The sequence below is a fragment of the Glycine max genome, chromosome 19, assembly GCF_000004515.6.
Source record: "Glycine max cultivar Williams 82 chromosome 19, Glycine_max_v4.0, whole genome shotgun sequence".
In the NCBI taxonomy this organism is placed as follows: domain Eukaryota; kingdom Viridiplantae; phylum Streptophyta; class Magnoliopsida; order Fabales; family Fabaceae; genus Glycine; species Glycine max.
In genome coordinates, this window is record NC_038255.2 from 44,124,674 (window position 1) to 44,147,450 (window position 22,777).

Sequence of the window (22,777 nt, forward strand, 5' to 3'; positions counted from 1 at the left end):
ATTGTATAATTATGTAAAAATGATATTTAACCTTATTTTATAAATATTAATTAACAAAAATTTCGTATACACAGTTATTAAACATAGAGATACAATATTATTTTTTAATAAATATATCAACTAATTAGATTTAAGTTAAATTTAACTATAAAAATTTCAATGTATAATATAAATATTATTAAAAATAGTATTTATTCACAAAATTATTTTAAATTATTTTATACAATTTCTGAGTAAAAATAATTTTATATGGTTTATTGAATTAATAAATTTTTTAAAAATAAATCCATTTATGATAATGAAGTAAATGCAGAAAATAAATTAAAAATAAATACTAGATTTTATATTCGTGCAATGCACACGTTCGATTAAATTATAAATTTTTAAATTTATACTTTGTATTTTCTATTTAATAATTTTTAATATATATTATCAATTTTTAAGATATACAGTACCCTATTAAATATCATTACATTGTGTAAAAAAATTAATTACATATTAATTATATTAAATATAATTACATTAAATTTTATTATTAGATATACTTGTTCTGACCTTGATAAAAAATATATTATTTATAATATTAGATAAAAAATAATTGCAAGATCAATTAGATATAATTATATCATATTATTCTATTAGATAAATTTAAAATTAATTAAATGATATTTTATTAAATTGAATTATGTGATATAACAATATAAATCACATGATATTTTATGATTAAATAATATATAAATGATATCGATGTGGCTTATTTTAAGTTACATCAAAGTAACAATCTAAAAATTCAAGAATTAATTTATGAAATAAGATATAATTATTGTATTTTTTAAAGTATCAAAATAATTATAAGTTGGTAACTCATGATTGACCATGAGTTTGGGCTGATTTGAGTTGGAAAAAGTCTTTTCCCAGTGATGAAAAAAAGTTGGTCAAATCCATCTTTGACTAGATCCATTAGGTTGTACCCGTGGTGGACGAGATTAATCATAGAGTCACTTAACTGCTAAATTGATCACATATTATTGGTAAGTGGCTTCTTACTTTTACCTTTTTAATTAAGTTAAACTAATTTGGTTATCGTGTAGTTTGGTTTAAATATAGAGGTACATAATTTTGCTCTAAAATTTTTAAAATGATTTTGTGTTGAAATTTGATTTTCTTATAATTTTTTGTTATGAGTCAACTTGTTTAACTCACTAACATGTGGGTCAGATTGGAGTAACATTTTATTGGCCTATCAAATAGTGAGTTGTGTTAAATTGACTCATCTATTGGCCTATCAAATAGTGAGTTGTGTTAAATTGACTCATCTATTAAGTGAGTTATGAACTTGGGATAGACTAAACGGATCTGTTTTAACAATTTTATTTTTTACATATTTGCTAACTAAATAATTTTTTTTATTCGTTTAGAAATTAAATTATCATTAATTTATATATTCAAAGACTAAAATCATTTTTCATTTATCCTTTTTTTATATTATTTTGTTATTGGATTGTTATGCTCGACTCGGGTTATCTATAGTAATATGATTGATAATGCTATTACAACTCTAATAATGAAATTTTTTTATTATGATAATTTTGTCTTTTTCTCTCCTATTATGATCAAAATTAATAAGAAGATTCAAATTTTTCTATTTACCATGAAAATATCTACTAAGGTTTACTCACTCCATATAGACAGGGAATTTGTTACAATGCAAAGAAATTGATGTTTTATCGTTATTTTTATTATATTATAAAGAGTAAATGGCATTCATACTTTCTATGTTTTTAGCTATTTGTGCTCAATATTCTTTTGTTATTTGACCCTATAAAAAACTTACTAATTGTTTCCGCGTATAACATCGTGTATGTCTTCCCCCCAAACGCCATTGACACTGTCGAAAAGGGACGCTGCACCTTGTGTTTTCTGCAAATTACTCCCAATACTCTTTCGTTAATTTTACTACCATAGTGTTTACTATTTACATGAGTATATAAACATATTGATATTTTCTTATATAGTATAAATTAATATATTTATTAAATATAATATATTTATTTAATTAAAAAAGGTCATGTTGATATATATATATATATATATATATATATATATATATATATATATATATATATATATATATATATATAATACGTATATTAAACATATAATGAATTCATACATATTAAAAAACATTATTTCATATTTAAATTGTGAAAAAAATTAAAGCAACAATTATAATTATAAGTTGAATTCCAATTTTAATGAGAATAGTAATAATACAAGTATAAAGATAGTATTAATTAATTTTATTTATATAGTTTTTATATAAATATATTATACATAATTTATTAAGTAAATTACTCTCGCTTTGTGTTTTCTACAAATTGTACTTTTAAATAGTTTTAATTATAATTGTGACTATTATTTTTGGGGTAAACTTAATGGTAACTTCACTAACACAAATAAAAAACATATTAATTTTTTTTAATTGTTAATAATTTAATTGATTATTTAAAACTTATTAGTTTATTTCAATTTTAAGTCAATTGTGCAATATTCATTTTAATTAATTACAATGTCTAATTTTAATCACACTTTTTATATTTTTTAACAACTTAACATTAGTTAACACAAATAATTACAAAATTAATTAGAATTGATTTTATTTTTATTTTTAGATACCAGAAAAATAAAAATAATAAAATAAAATATATGTTGAGAAATTGGGTTGACTAAACTTGATTTCTCAACGTCGAAGTAAAAAAAATATCGAGATGGGAGGAGTCAAATTCTCTACACCAGCAATAAATGGCGCTAGCTAGTTCTGTAAATAATCTGGAACCAGTGTTATTTGTGTAATAATTTCAGCAATAAATGGTGCTAGTTCTGTAAATAATCTGAAACGAGTGTTATTAATTTGTGCAATAATTTTTTTTATTTTGTATTACTGCTATAAAAAATTCAATATGATGACGGGGTATGCCACTTTTCTGAGTTTTGTTATTAGATTAATTAATCACCTTTAATTTTTGTGGATATATCCTTTCATTTCCCCTTAACCAATCCTGTGTGTTTATTCAGTGAAGGGAAGATAACACGCATTAGATTACTAGTACCAATGAAAGAGATATGACGATGTCTAGAATCAAAATTAGGGTTTGAGAATTGAGAGTTAGTTGAGACGTTGGAAAATTGGAATGTTAGTTGAGAAGTTCACGCGTGGGGCGGTGCTTTGCCTGCACGATCAAAATTTCATTACCAAACTTGATTCTATAGTTATGACTCACAGTTGTGTACTTGTACAGTATGTCCCACATACTCAAATTACATTTTTATCCTCACGTTATTAATACTTCTATCTGTCATTTCATATGAAAAATAAACGAATATGCTATGTGATTTCAACTATCAGACTTTTTTTTATATATAAATTATCCAACTTTTTCATTGGATAATTACCAAGTATACATATTTGGCAGAATTCAAATGATCACCATCCAGTAAAGACCTATCTCATAAATCTCAAAAGAGTAGAAATCTACTTTAAAAAAGAAAATTATGATACATTATAGTATTTTTGTTTGAATTTATGTAAAACTATAGGAACAACCTAACCTGGGCTCCTAATTATATTTCCAATTGTATCCATCATTTAATTATCAATGGGAAGCCATAACCCTATGTTTTGTAAAAAAAAAAAAAAGAAACTAACATGAGCTCCTAACTATTTTTTGGACAAAACTTAAATGCAGTATCATAGGTGCTGACATGCTGTTGATGTTATTCTTCTATTAGATTTTACGTTTTATCTTGATAATTAATATGCAGTAACATTTAATGAAATATTTTATCATAGTGTATTACCAATGCGAAACTCCAATTCTGATCGAAGAACAACATTATTACGTGGCTGCATCTAGGGTTTTTTTTTTTTTTTTATAAAAAATAAACCATGAAAGTTTAATTGCATTGTCTATATTCTCTTTTGACGGTATGATGTGCAAACTTAATTACTTCCAACAAGTTCATATTTAAGCTTAGTTGATTGCCAATTACACCGGTAAATGTCCAAGTACACCCAAAAGTTATGATATGAAAGTTTTCTTTTGGCATGTTCAACTTGAATCTTGTTTAAATCTCAGTTCTAATTGTAAAAAGCAAAAAGTGACGATTGTAAACCCCTATATGGTGAACATAATTTAAGAAAACTAGTTTATTGGTGTTTGTTTTTTCTTAATATGCTGCTCCGTGCACCCTGTCACTATGAGTGCATAACTAATGCATACTGGCCTCGTGCATAATTATTTTTGTCATTTGCATGTGACTACACAAAGTTGAAGAGGACCCCAATATCCCATTTCTAGCTCGCGCGCATAGCAAAACATGTTATATTTTCAAACTATCAAACATGCAAATATCTTTCCTTCCATTTTCTGACACCATTTTGTTTCTTTAATAATAGCATGCATGGCCAACTTTTCGTAATGGATAAATACTTCGTGAAAAGGTTAAATGTTTTAATCTGTGAATGAGTTAAGATTCTCTGTTGACTAAATATTGGCAATTGGTCTTATTTAATTACGCTCCCACTCAATAATATATTCTTGTGAAGTCATGTACATATTCAAAGATTGCAGCCCAAAACTTATTCTATGACAAATCTCCTTTATGTGAAATTCAACCCTCCTTCCCTCTAAAAAACAATTTTGAAAATAAGAATCATTTTTATTTTTCGATAAATTGTATTTTCAATCTTATTGAATAGAGCTTTCAAAATCAAAATTACAAATGAATATGCTATTAGACTCATTGATTACATAAGTCAGTGAACTACCAACGTAATTATTATATCATCAATTGATATTTGATAATATTTTTTGATTGATATGTTACTTGATAACATGGACTAAAACTATTAACAAAACAAAAATATAGGAAATAAAAATGATAAAACAATTATTTAGGAACTAAGAGCGGAAATTAAAAAAAAAAGATAAAAAAATATATTTAACTTTTTTTTTAATTATTTTTTACTTTTTGCATATTTTTAGTCTCACTATAACATATATAACTCATTTTTTACTTTCTACAACTTAGACAGTCTTCTCTCCAACCAAACAACTTGAAAAAATAAATTCTAAATAGATCCCACATTCAAATAACTGCACATCTTTACAACTTATCAACATTAACTATACTGTATGACCCAAAAAAAGTTAAGCACTAGCTTAAATAAGCACCTGGTACATGAGCGGTTCATATTAACATACACCTCCACATGGTGCACTATTACCAATTTTAAGCCATTTTCAACATTATTTTCATTTCTGCCAAGCTCAAGTTTTTATAGCGACGATTCGGTTCTTTCACAACGGTATAAATTGATCAGATATTTTTTAAGAAATCAAAAGCAAGCATTTATAAACCGGTTGAAATATATTCCCAAAAGCTTATTAACATACTTTTTCTTAAAAAGTAAATAAAACATTTAATAGCTGTTACATACTCCTTTTTGTTACAAGTATTCTAAGTTCTGACAAGGTAACGATTGTCATTTTTTACATCATTTAGCACAACGTTTCATAACGAATATTTAGTTCTTTTAGAATTACATTCAATTTTTTTTTAAAAAAAACTTCATTATGTTACACCCACCCCTCCCAAAATAAAAATTAAACTTTCAGCTTCTCCTAATAAAAAAAGTCCAGCAAAATTAGTTGACCATTTTACCAAAGAATAACGCTATTTTTAAGTGACACTAGTCATATTTATTCTTCCTGGCAAAAAGAAATTAACCATTCTTGAATCAATTGCAATATATAACAAATTCAACATGTTCAAAACGAAAGATTCAGCAAAATATGGCTGCTAAGTAGTATCCACAGGAAAACTTCAACCAATACACGTTGGCCAAGGCCCATAGCCAACAGATGAAACTTGGGGCAAGAAAATAGAGACAACTTAGACACAAGAATTTTTGCTGTTATTCCCCAATTAGAACCAAAGGTCTCATGTTAACCTTTTAGGCAAACATTTATTATAAATCACCAAAGTGAAACTCTAATTTTGATCGAAGAACAACACTTAAAGCACACAAGAAACCGTAAGTTTTGTCCAAAGGACAATGATGGAAGAAAACGGGACTCGAGACTATTCAGATAAAACGTAGAGCACAATCTATCTTGCTCCACAAAACTTGAGCAGTCAAGAGTTGGTACTGTGCCCTGTCTTAATTTAGCAGCTGATTAGACTTACTGGCTCGCAAACACTTAAGCCAACCAGCTCGGCCAGCTGCGATGTAGCAAAACCCCACCCCATCACAAATTTCATGTATTCCTAAAGAGACTAGTATGACAATCACAAATTTCATGTATTCCTAAAGAGACTAGTATGACAATCATTGAATATATCCATAGTGAAACTCTAATTTTGATTGGAGAATAATACTAAAAGCACATAAGAAACTGCAATTAAATTTTATCCAAAGAACAATGGTGGGAAAAGGGACTAGTTACTACTGAGATAAAATGTCGGGCACAATCTATCTTGCACCACAAAAACTTGAGCAGTCAAGAGCTGGTATTGTGCCCTGTCTTAATTTAGCAGCTGAGTAAACTTACTGGCTTGCAAACACTTAAGCCAACCAGCTCGGCTAGCTGCGATGTAGCAAAACCCCACCCCATGACAGAATCATTGAATATATCAATAGACCCATATATCAATTAAATAATCTAGATGAAAAATAATAATTTCATCCAAACATGATCAGATATGTGAAAGCCACATTCCTGTAAACAAGAAAAAGAGAACTCCTAGGATTTGAACCTACCATTATATGCATCCAAAACATAGTCAACCAAAAGGAGTCTGTTGAAAATCAGGATAAAATAATATACATGTATTATTAGTAGGAAAGTAGGATTTGTAAGAAAGTAGAATCTGATTTTGAGAAAACGAAATATCCTGTCACTATTAGAATTTATTGTAATGACATCTATATAATACAGCATCCGTGGTGTTTGCAGACACAGTTTTTCAGTCTGTTATCCCTCTGTTTGCCCTATTTAAACAGAGTCATTAGTGGGGATTGTGAAATTGGCAGGCAAAGAAAAAAAGCATAAGAAGAAATTAATACAATAACATTAGTTCCTTCATATTTCGTATTTCAGTTACAACACAACAATTTATATGCCAGATTCTGACAAGCTTATTGCTAAATGCTAATCAATCAGCAATTCTCACAGAAATCATCTGTTCCTGACAATGTTAGAAACCATCAAACCATGGCCATATATAACTGAATTAGAATAGCAGAAATCCCAACAGGGAAGAAGTTATATCAGATTCCAACACCTCATGATATAATTATTTACCCAAATAATACCAATAGAGAAGTAAACCTTCTTTGGTTCTATTTCCTGCAAAATCGTCAAGCATGCATGCATGCAAAGAATGAAATACTCATTTGTATTGTATGCTTATATATCTTATGCTGCAACAGATTGCTTCTCCTCATAATCATCAAGATTAAGAGCTTGCAGCAACTTAGGCCAAGATTCTGGGATACCTCCTGGCAGGTCAAACTCCAACAGTTTCCCTCTACTACGGTAAAATTCCTCCACGGGCTGACTCTGCAAGAATGATAGAAAACAAATTATAAAACTATTAGAAATGAATGAGGAAGTTTGACAAAATAATAAGACAAATACCTTTTCATTGTATATACGAAGCCTTTCTTTGACTACTGCTTCAGTATCATCTGACCGAGTAATGAGCTTTGACATACAGTGTGCAGGAGGAAGAAGTGGAGCCATGACCATTCCAGGACGCCCATTCTCACCCTTGACGCTAATGGAGGCAATATTAAAATTTCCTCCACATTGATTACAAATTCTTCTACCAAGGCATTTTGCAAGCAGTGCTTCTTCTTGGAGCTTCAGATTGACCACCAAGTCAATGTCAGTTACCCCTTCCAATATTTCCTGAGCACACAGGTTTCAAGCACATTTTAAGTAGATCGCAGTTATGAAAAGTGAATGTCAGGAAATCGTCGAGGACAGAAAATATAGCCACTTGTGTGGTTAGTTAGTCCCAAGAAAAATCACAGCCAACTACAAGCACATATACTAATTAATATAAGGGCATTAGGTGGGTATCAATACTCACTGCTTGATTTATTGTTCGAGGAAAACCATCAAGAATAAATCCTGATTCGCCTTTAGCTTCCCCATCAGCCAGCCTCTTTGACAATAAACTTATTATGATTTCATCTGACACCAATTTGCCTTGATTAACAATTTCTGATAGCTGTAAAAAGATCAATGATTGAAAAACAGAAAGCAAAAAAGATAAATATACTATCCTCTTATAATTCGCTTTTAGTTAAAAACTATGCTACTTCTTAAAAGTTCAAACTATGGTATCTCCAATTCACAGCTACAAAATTAAGGTACACCATATGATGCATTGAAATTGAAATATCATAACTATGTATAATTAAAACCTCAAAAAGAGATCAAGAATAGTGAAAATTCCAATACCTTGTATGCTTAAAATGGAAAAATAAAAATGAGAAGCAATCAATAACCAAGACTTCACTAATTCAGAGACATACAGGCAGGCTTTCCTTATAACCTAGTAAATAAATTGCATAAATGCAACCCCAACACAACAGAATAATCCTCCACCACTGTCAAACAGGTGAATGCAAGAAATTAATAATTAAACCGTTTAAGGAACTGAAAATTAACAACTCTAATTCTAGATACATGCGGCACAGATTGCCAAAATAAAGTTAACCAACAAAAAATAACAAGCAACAAAAATATGCCATACATGTCACTCTTGTAACAATTAGAAGCAGAAAAAAAAAAGAGCTCGGATCCACTCAAATAAAAAAGAGAGGCAAGCCAAACTAGTACAAGCACGACTTTCCAATCAGAGACTTAAACCACATTAAGATCCCGAAATTTGCAGTCTAACTGCCGTATTTTTTCAAAAACCAATATTACTGGAAGGTGACAAGTGACAACCTTTCGATCTCCAATTCAGCCAATTGGGTGCATCAAAATTCGAAGTGTTTTTTTGTTTAACTAGAATGAACAACCGACACGGGGTAACCTAATACACCACGGAGTCACATAATGACGCAACAATTAGTATTATAACTCACAAGGACTGATTATATTTTGAAAACAAAAAATTTCAAACACCCAATCAACAATTCTCTTTTCTATCTGTCTCTCTTTCTATCACACTACATCATTAATCAAGTCAATAATTTATTTCTCCTCCCTTTCTCTCTTTAAGTTGTAGAGAACTCACAAGAAAAATGTTTCTCGGACAACCTTGAGTTGTCTACAACTTAAGAGAAAATGAACGGGAGAAGAGATAAATGATTGATGCAGTGTGATAGAAAGAGAGAGATTGAGAGGAAAAATAATTGAGTGTTTGAAATTTTTTAATGCCAGAAAGACACAAATTTATAAGATTATCTCATAATTAACCACCATTATGCAATCTAGCATAAGATTTGTATTTTCAGATTGCGTAGCATAGCTCATCAATTTTCTAAATTGAAACTCAATCAAATCAACAATAACAGTAATAAAAACGTGAGATTTTGAATCTAGAGAGAGACAGAGAGAGAGAGAGGATGAGACCTGGGAAGAAAGGGGGCCGTTGGAGGCGAGCTCGTGGCGGACAAGATCGCCAGTGGCGATGTGAGGGACGCCGAGGAGGTTGCAGAGGCGGCTGGCATAGGTGCCTTTTCCGACGCCAGGGCAACCCAGGAACACCCACTGGACATTCCTCTCCTCCTTGCACGGAGGCGCGTGAGATGAGAACCCACGCGCCACGGAAGAGAGGGGGGAGGTGCGCTTTACGAGTCGGGTTATGGCCGCCATAGGGAGAGGCACAGCAAGGTGAGGGTGGAAGTGGTAATGTGGTATTATTACAATGCTCTCTGCGCACTCTATTTCTCCTGTGAAAAACAAATCCCACTCTTTATATTTTTTGGTTACCCAAAAAAAATGTCATTTTGGGGGAGTTTTTTTTAATTAATTTTCTTTTGGCATTACCGTTAGCCGACGACTGTGGCTTGACTTTTAAGCAAAGCCGTGCTCTTATTCACTTATGAAACCCCTAGCTTTTTTTTTTTAAAAAATGTAAATTATATTAAATCTAAAATAATATAATAATAAATGGACATACTCGCAGTTAAAGAGAATCAAAAGTCTCCCTAATACAAGAAGACTTATATCAAGATGAAACCCTAGCCTTTTTTGGCACTAATCCTTACCATTTTTTGTTACATCACAGTGTCATTATTCTTATTATGTTTGGAACGAGAAAAAGAGGATGGAGAAGAAATAAAGAAAAAAAAAAAATTTATAAGTCAATTTTTTTATTTATTTCCTGTTATTTGTATTTTTTTCTCTTTATTTTTTTCTTTTTACGAAACATATCATTAGTGATTGTTGAAGAAAAAAAAAACAAATGAAATTGAAATAATATTCTACAAGTAATTGCAATTTATAATATTTAAATAATTTTAAATATAAATAGTATTTTGACATTTAACCTTTTATCATCAATTTATTTAACATATAATGTAATTCAATAATTTTTTTATTTTTAATAAAGATAAAAAGTTTAAATAATTTTATATTATTATCTAATTACAAATTACCGATTGAATTAATTTAAAATAGATGTTTTAAAAATTAATAATTTTATCTTACATTGAAAATTGTAATGGGATGACTTTTAACACTATACATAACCCTTTTTCTCAATAGATAAAACCCTCCCATGTTTGCCCTACAGAAGGATTGATTGGATCTGTCTTACACTAACTTTATGGTTTGTATTGTTTTTCTTTTTATCGTTTCATGAACTTGTTTAAGTCACAGTTCAAAATTTCAAAATATCAAATAAGACTAACTTTATTTTCATTATTGTCACACTTTTCTGCAATTCAGGTAAAAAAAACTGCCTCACTGAGTCACTGTTGAGTGTTGAATGTTGATTAATAGTATCATTTTGTGTTTTTAGGTTGCAACTGTAATGCATCTTTTACATTATTAGACGTAACTTCAATGGAAAAATTATTTGTGTCCATAAGTTCAATAAGAAATTTTGTGCCACAAAATATGCCACGTTTGTTGATTCTCTAACTCGGAACCCCCAAGTGTTATACGCTCACACTCCACAATATCATGAGTCCGATTTGTTGTTTTTTCAAATTGCTTGGGGAAACAAACGAGGGACAAATAGAAAGAAGGAAAAAAGCCTTCACCATTTGTTGTTCTGCTTCCTGAGACCGTGTTCCATGGCATGCTCTCCTTCTACAACTCTTGTGTCAAATTCTCTTCTCCTTAACAAAACGACTAGTCAGTGTCGGCTTCATGTTCATCCCACCCTTTCACTTAATCAAAACCTTCCAATATATTCTAATAACCTACTCAAACTCTCAACAATTCAATACCATGCAACAACCACACCCTTTGTTGCTGCTTCTGCAGGCAAGTCTTGTCTCACTCTTTAGTCTTTTCTCTTTGTAAAGTAAAGTAAACAAGTTTCTGAAATAGCATAATTTTTTTTATATTATTGACTTTTGTAATTACTTTAAAATATATGATAATTTCTTTGAAAGTGTAAATTGTAAAAAAAAAATTACATGTGTCACACTCAAACTCTTTAAGGTTGTTTATTTCAATGGGTGACTGAGAACAGGAGTTGAGTCTCCGGTGTTGGGTGAGGATACCACGAGTTCACTGGATTCGGTGAAAGTGTTTGATTTGAATGGAAACGGGATTCCAATTTCTGACTTGTGGAAAGATAGGAAAGCCGTTGTGGCATTTGCACGCCACTTTGGGTGATTTTATCATATTTACTACACAAATTAAGTTACCCTTTAGCTAGTTTGAGTTTGTTTAGTATTCACTTGTGCTCCTTTTTTCTCTGTACATTTACAGGTGCGTGTTGTGCCGCAAAAGGGCTGATTATCTTTCATCCAAGAAGGTAAAGTTTTCTGCTGTAGTTATTTCCCTTTTATATTGTTCTTTTGCAAATTGCTTTATGTTCTATTTAGCGTCCGCCTTATCTGAAGACTCATTTGATCACTGTCAGTAGTTTGAATGATGCTTTTAGCACTGAATTCTTAGAAGATGATTTTGGCTCTTGTTTTTTGAGTTTATAGTATCCACTAGACATGCATCTTAAATAAAAAAATGCTGGTCCAAACATGACCCGTGGTTTTTGTCGCCTTTCATGTGTTGAATTTTTGGATAGCTTCCTTTTGCTGTAATCTGTATTTTACTTTCACTAGTTCTGAATGAAGATATCCTCCTCAATCCTTGCCATGGGGTATAAGGCCAAAACATGAGTGCCAATTTTCTAGAAGATAGTAGTTTGCAATGAAAACTTTTGGCAAGAGGAATCCTATATCATCTTTCTTATATCATGGTGTTTAGTGGCAAAATAGAAAATTTTCTATTTAACCAAGACTTATATGTCTCCTAACACGGATATGTTCTGCCAACAGGATATAATGGATGCATCTGGTGTGGCACTTGTATTGATTGGACCTGGGAGCATTGATCAGGTATATCAGAAGAAAATATGGTGAATGCCTGTACTTTTAGATCAGGTCTGTTAGGTTGGATTTCACTTTCATTTTTGGATGTCGTATATTCTTGTACTGCATCCATCATCTTCTTGACAAGGTTCATTAAACTTATTTCCTCTCAGAACATGTTTTCATAAGCTCTAATTTAAAATGGAAAAAAGTACAAGAGATTGCTTATCTGCTTCAATTGGAGTATGGTTTTGAATTTTGAGTGGGAGCACTAATGTTTACTTGATATAATTCTCAATCCTATGCTTCCAATTATTGATTTCTTCTTTCTCTTATAATCTGAGTATGCTGGAATTTGTTGCTAATACCTTGTATTGGTACAGGCCAAATCCTTTGCTGAGAAGTCAAAATTTGAAGGAGGTGCTTTGCAGATAACCTTATGCTTGTTCTAATTTTAGTAATCTATCCATCTTATATCAGCACTTTGACATGACCTTGTTATCTCTTCTAGAAATCTATGCAGACCCCACTCACTCATCATATGAGGCCTTAAATTTTGTTTCTGGAGTTTTAACCACATTTACCCCCAATGTAAGTCACAAGCCTCCAGATCTTTTAATAAAAAAGTGCATAAAACACCTGTGGCTGAATGATATATGTTCATCAATTGAGATTTTTGTTTACTGTACAAAGGACATCCAATGTTAATTTCAGCTGTTACACTGCAGGCAGGTCTTAAGATAATACAGCTATATATGGAAGGGTATCGACAAGATTGGAAGCTTTCATTTGAAAAGGATACCGTTAGCAGAGGAGGCTGGTATGTAAATTATCTCACGAGAAATCTAAAACTATTTGATTATGCTAATTTTTCCAGGTTTGTCTAGTCTATTCCACTATTAAAAGGATCCTTCTTGTCCAAACTGATAAATAGGCTTTCCTACTACGAATCTATGATTTAGGAACTTATACATAGCAGATATCATTCCAACTTAAGGGCATTGGTCCATCTATTACACCCTACTTCCTGGTAGAAGAGAACTTTAGTTGAACACTTATTGTTACATTAACTATTGTAGAGGAATATTAATATTGATGGAATAAAGCTTATCCCATTTTATTCTATAACAACTAACAAAATTTCGTCTGCTTGAAAAAAAAAATTCATTTGGTCATTGATGTCTTGCCTGAGTACTTGACACATGATAATTACTTATAAGACAACAGAAGAAGAGTGTTTGACACTTGAAGAGTAATTAGACGTGTCTTGGATGGTATGTCTTAACATGAGGCAATAATTAAATTTGTATTTAAGTTCCATGAATTCTGTTGACATTATAGGATTTAGGTCAGGAAAGAAGGAAAAGAGAAAAATAAACATAGAATGATGAGAAGTATTAGACTGATAAGGTATATTATGAAATACTGAATAACCCCTATTATAGTGATACTAGACTCTTAAAATAAGCCAACAAATTATAAAATGAAAACCACTCGTAAGATATCTTCTAAGTCATTGACACTTGACAGGATCATTTTTTCCCTTCTGTGCATGGCTGAATTTCTCTTAACTTTTCCTTCATATTTGACATGGTGGCAGGAAACAAGGAGGAATTATAGTTGCAGGCCCGGGTAAAAACAACATCTCATACCTTCACAGAGTATGTGCAAGTGCAACACCCTCTATTATGCTCCATCCTTTATATAATATATTTTCCTTGGTATTTATTAGCTTGACAGCAATTAGTTGTCAATCAGCATAATATTCATGTCATATAAACGTTTTTCTGATATCATCATGTGAAATATATTCATGTGAGCAGGACAAGGAGGCAGGGGATGACCCAGAAATTGAAGATATCTTGAAAGCATGTTGCTCGTGAAGAAAGAAGAGAGGGAGCCCCTCTTTCTCTGCTTTATTTAGCCTGCTACTGAAATGGAACTCGCATTATACGGCATTGTACATCATATTTAAGCTGCTTCTTACGCTGAACAGTGGCTTTTCTTCGAGTTTCAGTTAAAAGATATAACGTTATTACCCGCCATTTATCCAATGACAACTCACAATTTGGAACCTATTACTATGAGGCTCTTAATTTAAGATTCTATTGATTATTTCAAAATGTTCTTCCTACCGATGGAATGGTCGAATGGAGAAATAGGTTACATCAGTGTTGTATCATTTTATTTCATTTTCCAATTTGCGATGGAATGGACGGGACTTCTAAAACAGACCTGTTGCTTAATCACTTTCATTAAAAAGACTGTTTAGTGTCGAAACCTTCATAGTCCTGCTTTTTATATTAGTTTCGTTTGGTCTTTATTCTTATTTTTTTATTTATTAAGTAAACGTGTGCTAATTTTAACGAGTTCCAAAACCAAAATATTTCCGAATTGCTTAAGCTTCTCTTAACCTTGCCTGTGATCCGAAATTGAAAAATCAGTATGGCAATTGAGAATGACAAGTACAAATGGACAGAAACAATGAGAATAATTAAGAAAATGATTTGATTCCACGGTACTAGGTATCATTCATTATGTTACACCTATTTTATTACAGATACATAGGCAGCTATACCCAAATGCAATATATACAGGGTTGGGAGAAAAAAAATGGCATATCTTATCTAATATTTGTACAAAATTTCTGTAAGTTATAATAGAACTATTTAACGCTTACTTCCTGTGCAACCAACGGTATAATGATTTTTTGGTGACCTTCAACCTTACTAGAACTCCAGGCCTCCTTGTCTGAAACCCCAATGCATTCTCTCCAGGTTGTGCTTCTATGCTCAGATTAGAAAAGTTGGGGTACTCTAAATTTGCTGTGTCACTTAGTGCTAATCTGGTTTTGGCTGGAAAAACTTCAAGCCCCAACTCATTCCTAAGAAGTTTTATTATTGCCTCTTGCACTTCTAATATGTGTTTGGATGGATTTTCGTCTACTTTAGTAGCTCCTATGATGATCAAGATATCATCATTTACAGAATGTCCTGTATCACAAAAACCGAGTTATGTTTAGTCACATGGATTTTCTGCTTTTTTTAGTGTTTCCACCTGCTTCCTTTCTAAGCTCATATGAATATGAATGCTTATGTGTACAAAAGACCATGCAAAATCAGCATGCAACATGGTATTGTAGCATTATATATCTAAAATCTCCCATTCATACCTAAACCGTAATTCTCTTTGATCATTCGAAGAACTGCAAGAACAACCAAACGAGCTTCAACCTGTTGACACCATATAGGTTTGATAACAAAAGGTAAGAATTAGGAATTTTAAATCAAATATAACTTAAAAAATATTGTTTTATTTTCTAAATTTGAGAGTACTGATAGAAACCCAGAAAAAATATGGAAATAAATGAATTGCTGCAAATCTGCTATTAACAAGAAGACACACTAAATCATAATTCATGAGTTCCACTCCCAATTTAATGGGACTCACGAAATTCACACAATACTCATGTGTATGTTGAAAAGATAGTATTGCTAGCATTTCTACTAATAAAAATGTAGCTTAAAGCCATGCTAGAGTTGAGACAGATTTATGGCAAATATTAACTGAGGAATTTATAGGCACCTTTGTGAGCCCTTGAACATCAATAGCTAGGATATCAGCCACCCTCTTTAGAAGGTGAGCTGCAATTTTTTCAAGAAGTAAACTTTGGGGTCTCTCTGATTCAGATTTATTGCTGGAAGAAAATTCTCCTTGCTTCTCTCTGTTATTTTGTATTACTCCTTCACACCACTCCTCAATCAGTTCTTCTAGATAGTAGTCATTGGGTTTGTACCTGCAATACATTAGTTATTTAGTTTGAAACAAAGTGATGTTGGTGTCAAAGGATATTCTGGTCATACCCTTAAACATTGAAGATAGTCCTGGATCACATCATTCTGTTCAATCCTTTGTATGCTATAATATTTTGGAACTTGTTATATTGTACCATGAGGACAATGAACCTAAAAAAAATTGGATCAGGATCCCCTCTTTTTCCCTAGAAAATGAGGGATTCCTGTTCCTTATAAATTCAAGAAGACCCAAAGAGGATCATGAAATAGGTAACACTTCAGTAAAGCATATTATCTCATCTTGAATTTGAGTTGGGCCAAACTCAATCACAAAAACTAGCTCATAAGGAAAGATTGTCCTACTTAGGCCACATTTATAATCGATGTGGGATCTTAACACTTCCCTTACACATAGGATTTGATATCTAGGGCGTGGAGCTTCTAGGACTTTTTTTTATACATTGCATTGGGAAAGCTGTGAGGCCAGTAGGTCTTTGGACAGTTAAAGATGGCCCAATATCATATCCATGGTAGGCTCTGATTTCATCTTGAATTTGGATTAAACCTAATTCAACCCCAAAATCTAGCTCATGAGGTGAGGATTCCCAAACCTTTATAAGCTTTAATTTGGCCATATCTTTAATTTCTCAGCATCTCAAACAAAGTTTTACAACAATTTTCTCTGGGAGAAATTATAACTAGAAGCAACAACCTACAACACCAAATCAGGCCTAATAGTAAAGGAATTATATTGAATGGGATCAAGCATACCCGGGTTAACATTATGAAGTAGCATCTGCAGTAAACTGCTGCATTATGTATACATGTGTGTGCATGTATAGCTTGAAATAGCATATAAAGAAACTTGTTGGGCATAAGTAACTCAGATATATACATTACAATCTGCTAACAATATTCACTGGCTATACTTTCTCTTGAAACCATTAAGTAGTGATCTCCCAAACCTTCAATGGGTTAAAAAGTTGCTAACATATGATTTAAAATGGAACAAACAAGGTATACAACATAACATTTGACAGATACAAAGATACACATAACTTGGAAAAGATAACGAGTCCAAGTTATCTGTAATGTAAGTAAAGCTAACATACCCTGCCTTTCGCATATCCTGGTATATAGCCAGGCATTGTTGCACCTCATGTAGGAAGCCATATTTACTGCGTGCCTTCAGAAGTGTGTTATATGTCACCTGAGAGATAATTAACAAAATCAATAGAGATAAGTTGATGAAGCATACTCTGTTAATTTTTCCAGGATCACAAGAAAGTTGTAATTTCCATTATTTTTTATATTTACTGTATTATGCATTGTCTGTCATTTCTTTTCTTCATGAGTAGATATGTCAGCTATTGTACTTATATTTTAGTTGGTATTTATGGTTGTAGAATCCTAGAGCAACCTCATCCATGTTGATTGAGTTCATGGATAGAGCTATCTAAGTTTACCATTTTATGAATAGAATCATAACAAGATAACAACTTGAGTCACTAGGCACTCACCCAATTTGGACGTATCTGGTAGCATTTCATTTCTTCATATAATGTTAATGCTTGCATAAAATTCTTACTTTCAACACAAACCTGTGAACCATAAGGCAAAATTCCCTTACGTCAAAGGCCATATAGTTTTAAGATAGTGAAAAACATCCACTACAGGTGTACAAGTAATTTCATAAAATAAAATAAGCTCATTTTGACAGAAAAGCTTTTGACCTTAATGGCTGTTGTATATGCAATAACATCAGGTTTAATTCCAGCATCACCCATGGTTTTCAAAATCTGCATGGGAACATAGTCATCTCATCAGAGAACTAAATGCATTATCATGATACAAAGAAGCAAAGTACAATAATCTGAGCTCTGCATATCAATATTCAGGTAGATTATTATTTATCGGTGATTATTTTGAAGTCGGGTTTTATATGGAATATGACTTCGTGGTAAGATAACTAGATAAGCTAATTAAAGAATGGTCCATAATGAGTTTCCATAGCTGCAATTTAAACATGATAACTTTGAAGTTACACTATTTATCTTGCAGCCATAATTTTGTCTAGTTAATATTTTGCTTTTTAACATTTTGGAGAAGGGTTTTCCTACTACCTGTTCTATACCTCAATAGTCTTTTATCTAATTATTTATCAAGCTTACACATTCAATTGTACCCAACGAAAAAATTGAACATATCAGGCATATTTAGCAGATTAACAAACACTTTCTAGCTGTTCTTTTGGTGTGACTAAATAATGCAAGTGATACATAAAAAATGTCAAATATGATAAGAAACCCATGATGTTCCTGTTCCCATGGTGTTACCGAAACACCAATCCTAATACAACTTGACTATAAAGGTTTCCAAAAAAACTGTTGCAAAATAGATGTAAAAACATAATATTCTTAGATTATTATATTTTTACCTCAATGGCACCCTCCACATTTGATGATGCTCCACATATATCTATCAAAATTGACCAGCTTATCTGATTAGGGGAAAGACCTACTGTTTCCATCTCTTTGATTAATGCTTTTGCATGGTAATAATCAGTACCACAGGCCTTCAGCAAGATATTGTATGTTGTTGTAGTTGGTGTGAAAGGGAACCTCTCAGCAAAATTCAAGATGTGTGAATTAGAAATGCCATTTGGAATAGAAGTAACATCATGCATGTGTCCCTGCCCTATATTGCTATTGTAGCCTTCACCAGATGACCCCAACATCTTTTTTCCCTTCCAAGAATGGAAAAAGCGAAAAGCCCTGTCATATTGGTAAGCTTCAACACATGCATTTAGAATGATGTTAAAACACTGCGTATTAGGTTCACAGCCTGCCAAAAGCATTTCTTCAAATAACTGAATTGCCTGCTCTACAAGCCCTGCATGTGCGCAGGCATTGATTAATGATGACCATGCAACAATATTAAGAGAAACACCAGCAGACAGCATGTCTTGCTTGATTTTTAGAGCCATCTGCCACAACTTTACATCTGCAAAGACCTGAAATTGATATTTGTCAGGAGATGTCAAATATTTTGTACTGTAAAATAAATGTGTTACATATCACTTCACCAAAGAGAAGTGAGGGAGAAGGTTGTAGGTACCATGCAATATCAAATGAAACTAAGGTGATTCTGTATCTACAGTAATACCTTTATAATTGTGCTGTAGGTAAAGACATCTAATTTTAGCTGTCCCACTGATTCCAAATGCTTAAGTTCCCTATAAATGTCTTGAGCCAGATCAACTCTTCCAGCAACACAGCATGCTTTCAGTAGGATGTTATAAGATGTCATATCTGGTTTTAAACCGAGATTCTGGATTTGTAGAAGGAATTTAGCCAATATGCAGTATTTGCTCAGATGAAGAAAAACTTTAATGCTCCTGCCAACTCATGGCATGAAAATGAAATCATATGCTGTCGATTAATATGTGAAGTTATGCAGAAGAAAATCTAATTAGTTTTCTTTTCTCATTTTTTAAGGGATACCAAATGAACATAATATAGACATAATTTGCTATATGTGGTTTATTTAATACATGAAAAATTATTGTGAGAAAACAGGAACTGTAAGGACAAGTGAAGTTTTCATAATCTCTATTAAGATAAGCATGTGCATATCTTTGTTCTGGAATTTTTTCCTTTCTTTCTTTGGGTGTGTGTGTGTATACGTGACAATGATATTTGAGGGCAGCACAATTACCTGCATATTTTGATATAGATTTAACGTGTAGCTAAGATCATGGGAATTCACATTCATGAGACTGTTGAACACATATATATTTGGAGTGATCTTTTGATTAAGCAAATCCTGCACAAGAAATTGTGCAAATGAATGCTATAATACACATCTGAGAAGTGAATAAATAATACAAAACTTGTATGGTGCTTGCCAGTCAACATTATGACCACTAGTATAGTATTTATCTTTCAGATTCGGAACAATAAAATTTCATATTTTAAAATTCTAAGACAGCACCATTTTAGGAAACATGTGAAGCCAAAATTACTGAGTAAGCCAAAATATAATTAAAAATTTATAACAGTTTCTCTATCCCTAGCCTGTGGAGATAATCTCCCATTGTATTACTTATTTCTTTGGACAATTTAAGGGCAGTGAGGAGAAAATAAAAAGGCTAAAACTAGATAGACTATCCCCATATTACCAACTATGCAGTGTGAGTACATGGTTCATGTAGGCATGCTGTTCATCAATTTTTACATTATAATGAGAAGACTTTCTTTAAAGAGAAACCAATACAGTGAGAGAATTCTGCAACTATGGACAATCCTATAAAACTTTTTATGCTATAGTAAACAATAGTGTATCAAATTCACTAATGGTGTAAAAGCTTGGTCACTGAAACCAAATTAAATCCAGATAAAAACAAAATACGATTTGGTCTCTATATGATTAGTTTGGCATGTTCTATACACATTTTTCAAACTATAAGCCTTAGGCCATTTTTGTGCCAACTTGCTTGACATCTCTTCCCATTTCCCATCCAACAGGATTCTTGTGCTTGAGTGCTGCCTTTTAATGCTTCATATTCAGCAAAACCAAAAGTGATTGGAGAGGTGTAAAATTTATGAGTAGATATCAATAAAATAATTCTTATTTGTGTAACATCATTGTGCTAAAATATTTACTATTTATCTGTACTACATTTCACTAATGATTAGCTGCATACTTTTAAAAAAAAAATTGGAAATGTCAATTAATCTAATGCAGTGTTCATATTCGTTAAGATTTAAGATAACTCTGCGTTAGATATATCTATGAATGTTAAACTAAGAGAACAGGAGGAAGAGCAAAAGAGTGCATAAACATGGGGGTTGGAAGTAAATGGCATTTGTATCAAAAGAACAATGCCTAGGAGTATAAAATACTAAAATAGAACTCAAATTTTTTAATAGGCCTTTTGCTTAAAGTCTTTAACCAACAAGTTGAAGTAAGTCAATGTAAACTGCCTTAGCAAATACCTCATATATGTACCTAGATTTCATGTAATCACGACATAAACCACAAGTGTCAATTGTTGCCCGATATATGTACATATTGGGAGTATTCAAGTGTTTCTTCGACGCCTCATACGCTTTCAAAGCAGAAACTAAATCCCTCCTTTTGCCAAATTCTGAAATAATATTGCAGAACAATATATGTGCATGGGGAAGAAGACATGCATACCTGAAAGATGTCATACTATCATATAAAAGCTGATTACATAGAGAAAATCAACATATATGAATATGAACTATTTAAAATACCAAAGCAAGCACTAGTTTAGAAAGCATAAACAGAACTTTATATTAAAAATCAAAGACAACACATTTTAATGGAAACAATATGCTTAAGAAATTGAAACAATGTGTCTTTTACAACAATAAAAAATCATACCTCACAGCTAAAATTGGGTTCCGACTAAGAACACATCGTTTAATTATGTCAGACGGCTGAACAAGTTCCCTGATTGATATCTGGAAACCTGGAGTAGAAAATTAATGAATTTTAACTATCACAAAAGTCACAACAATGTCAATCATTAGGAAGCTGCTCTAATGCTAAATTATCCTTTTGGTTCCTTTTTTATTTAATTTGTTCAATTTAGTTTCTTTATTATAAAAAATTTAATTTGCTCCTTTAATTTTCAAATTTGAGTTGTGAATTAGACAAAAAAGACAATATTGACTCAATTTTTAAAAAAAATTGAAAACGTGAACAAATTTAGCATATATGTCAAAATGTAATTAGCACAAGCACTGCATGTGTGACTTTTAAGGATGGATCCACATTACTAGCAAAAAGAAAAGAAAATGGAGAAAAAAAAATTACGTGCGAGAACCTCCATGAGTTCAACAGCCTCCTCAACGTGGCTGCACGTGACCAAGCGGCAACACTCCTTTGCAATGATATCAGAGCCATTAAGATGAGTAGACAAAGAAATTCTTCGACCCTGAACTTTGTTGAGGGCGTGAATCACACTCCGAACCTTCTTCCCTCGAATTCCCAACAGAACCACCTTGGCCAGAAGCTCAGCATCGACCACCCCAGAATCAATAAAGTCCTCAAAAACCACTTCAAATTCCTGAACGAGCTTTGAATCAGCGCAGTGGCTGAGAGCGAGTGGGGCTTGGAGGGCGCAGGAAATGTTCCAATTGGAAGAAAAAGGAGCGAGCTTTGGGAGAGAAGGCTTGTGGGGTGGTTTGATGGGGTGACGATGTTGATGATGCGGTGTTGAAGAAGAAGAAAAGGGAGTTACAACGGAGGAGCCAAGGATCACGAAATCTCTCATAATTTATTGTTCTATGATTCTTGGCCAACCGTTTGGTTTGTTGAGTGGAGTGTGAAGGAGGGGTTTATATGGGTTTTGGATTTTGGATTGGATTGGATTTGA

The 22,777-nt window shown here is 32.1% G+C and overlaps 3 protein-coding genes across 3 annotated transcripts; 1 reads left to right on the forward strand and 2 right to left on the reverse strand.

Moving 5' to 3' along the window:
• Positions 1-6,517: 6,517 nt before the first annotated feature.
• On the reverse strand, positions 6,518-10,030 carry LOC102666238 (adenylate kinase 1, chloroplastic). The gene is made up of 4 exons (XM_006604484.4): positions 9,657-10,030; positions 8,161-8,301; positions 7,704-7,976; positions 6,518-7,625 (listed from the first exon to the last, which is right to left on the reverse strand). The coding sequence occupies exons 1-4, from the start codon at positions 9,897-9,899 to the stop codon at positions 7,482-7,484; spliced, it is 801 nt and encodes a 266-aa protein (XP_006604547.1). The 5' UTR covers positions 9,900-10,030; the 3' UTR covers positions 6,518-7,481.
• Positions 10,031-11,265: 1,235 nt separating this feature from the next.
• LOC100795126 (UPF0308 protein At2g37240, chloroplastic-like) lies at positions 11,266-14,655 on the forward strand. The gene is made up of 9 exons (NM_001254655.2): positions 11,266-11,519; positions 11,731-11,872; positions 11,973-12,018; positions 12,542-12,601; positions 12,958-12,994; positions 13,086-13,165; positions 13,303-13,394; positions 14,175-14,235; positions 14,398-14,655. Exons 1-9 carry the CDS (start codon positions 11,327-11,329, stop codon positions 14,455-14,457), a joined length of 771 nt encoding a protein of 256 aa, NP_001241584.1. The 5' UTR covers positions 11,266-11,326; the 3' UTR covers positions 14,458-14,655.
• A 410-nt stretch (positions 14,656-15,065) lies between these two features.
• LOC100794606 (pentatricopeptide repeat-containing protein At5g02830, chloroplastic) lies at positions 15,066-22,777 on the reverse strand. Its single transcript, XM_003554304.5, has 12 exons — positions 22,216-22,777; positions 21,781-21,868; positions 21,366-21,570; positions 20,086-20,193; positions 19,534-19,698; positions 18,806-19,381; positions 18,102-18,167; positions 17,889-17,969; positions 17,481-17,578; positions 16,160-16,370; positions 15,747-15,807; positions 15,066-15,567 (listed from the first exon to the last, which is right to left on the reverse strand). Exons 1-12 carry the CDS (start codon positions 22,673-22,675, stop codon positions 15,251-15,253), a joined length of 2,436 nt encoding a protein of 811 aa, XP_003554352.1. The 5' UTR covers positions 22,676-22,777; the 3' UTR covers positions 15,066-15,250.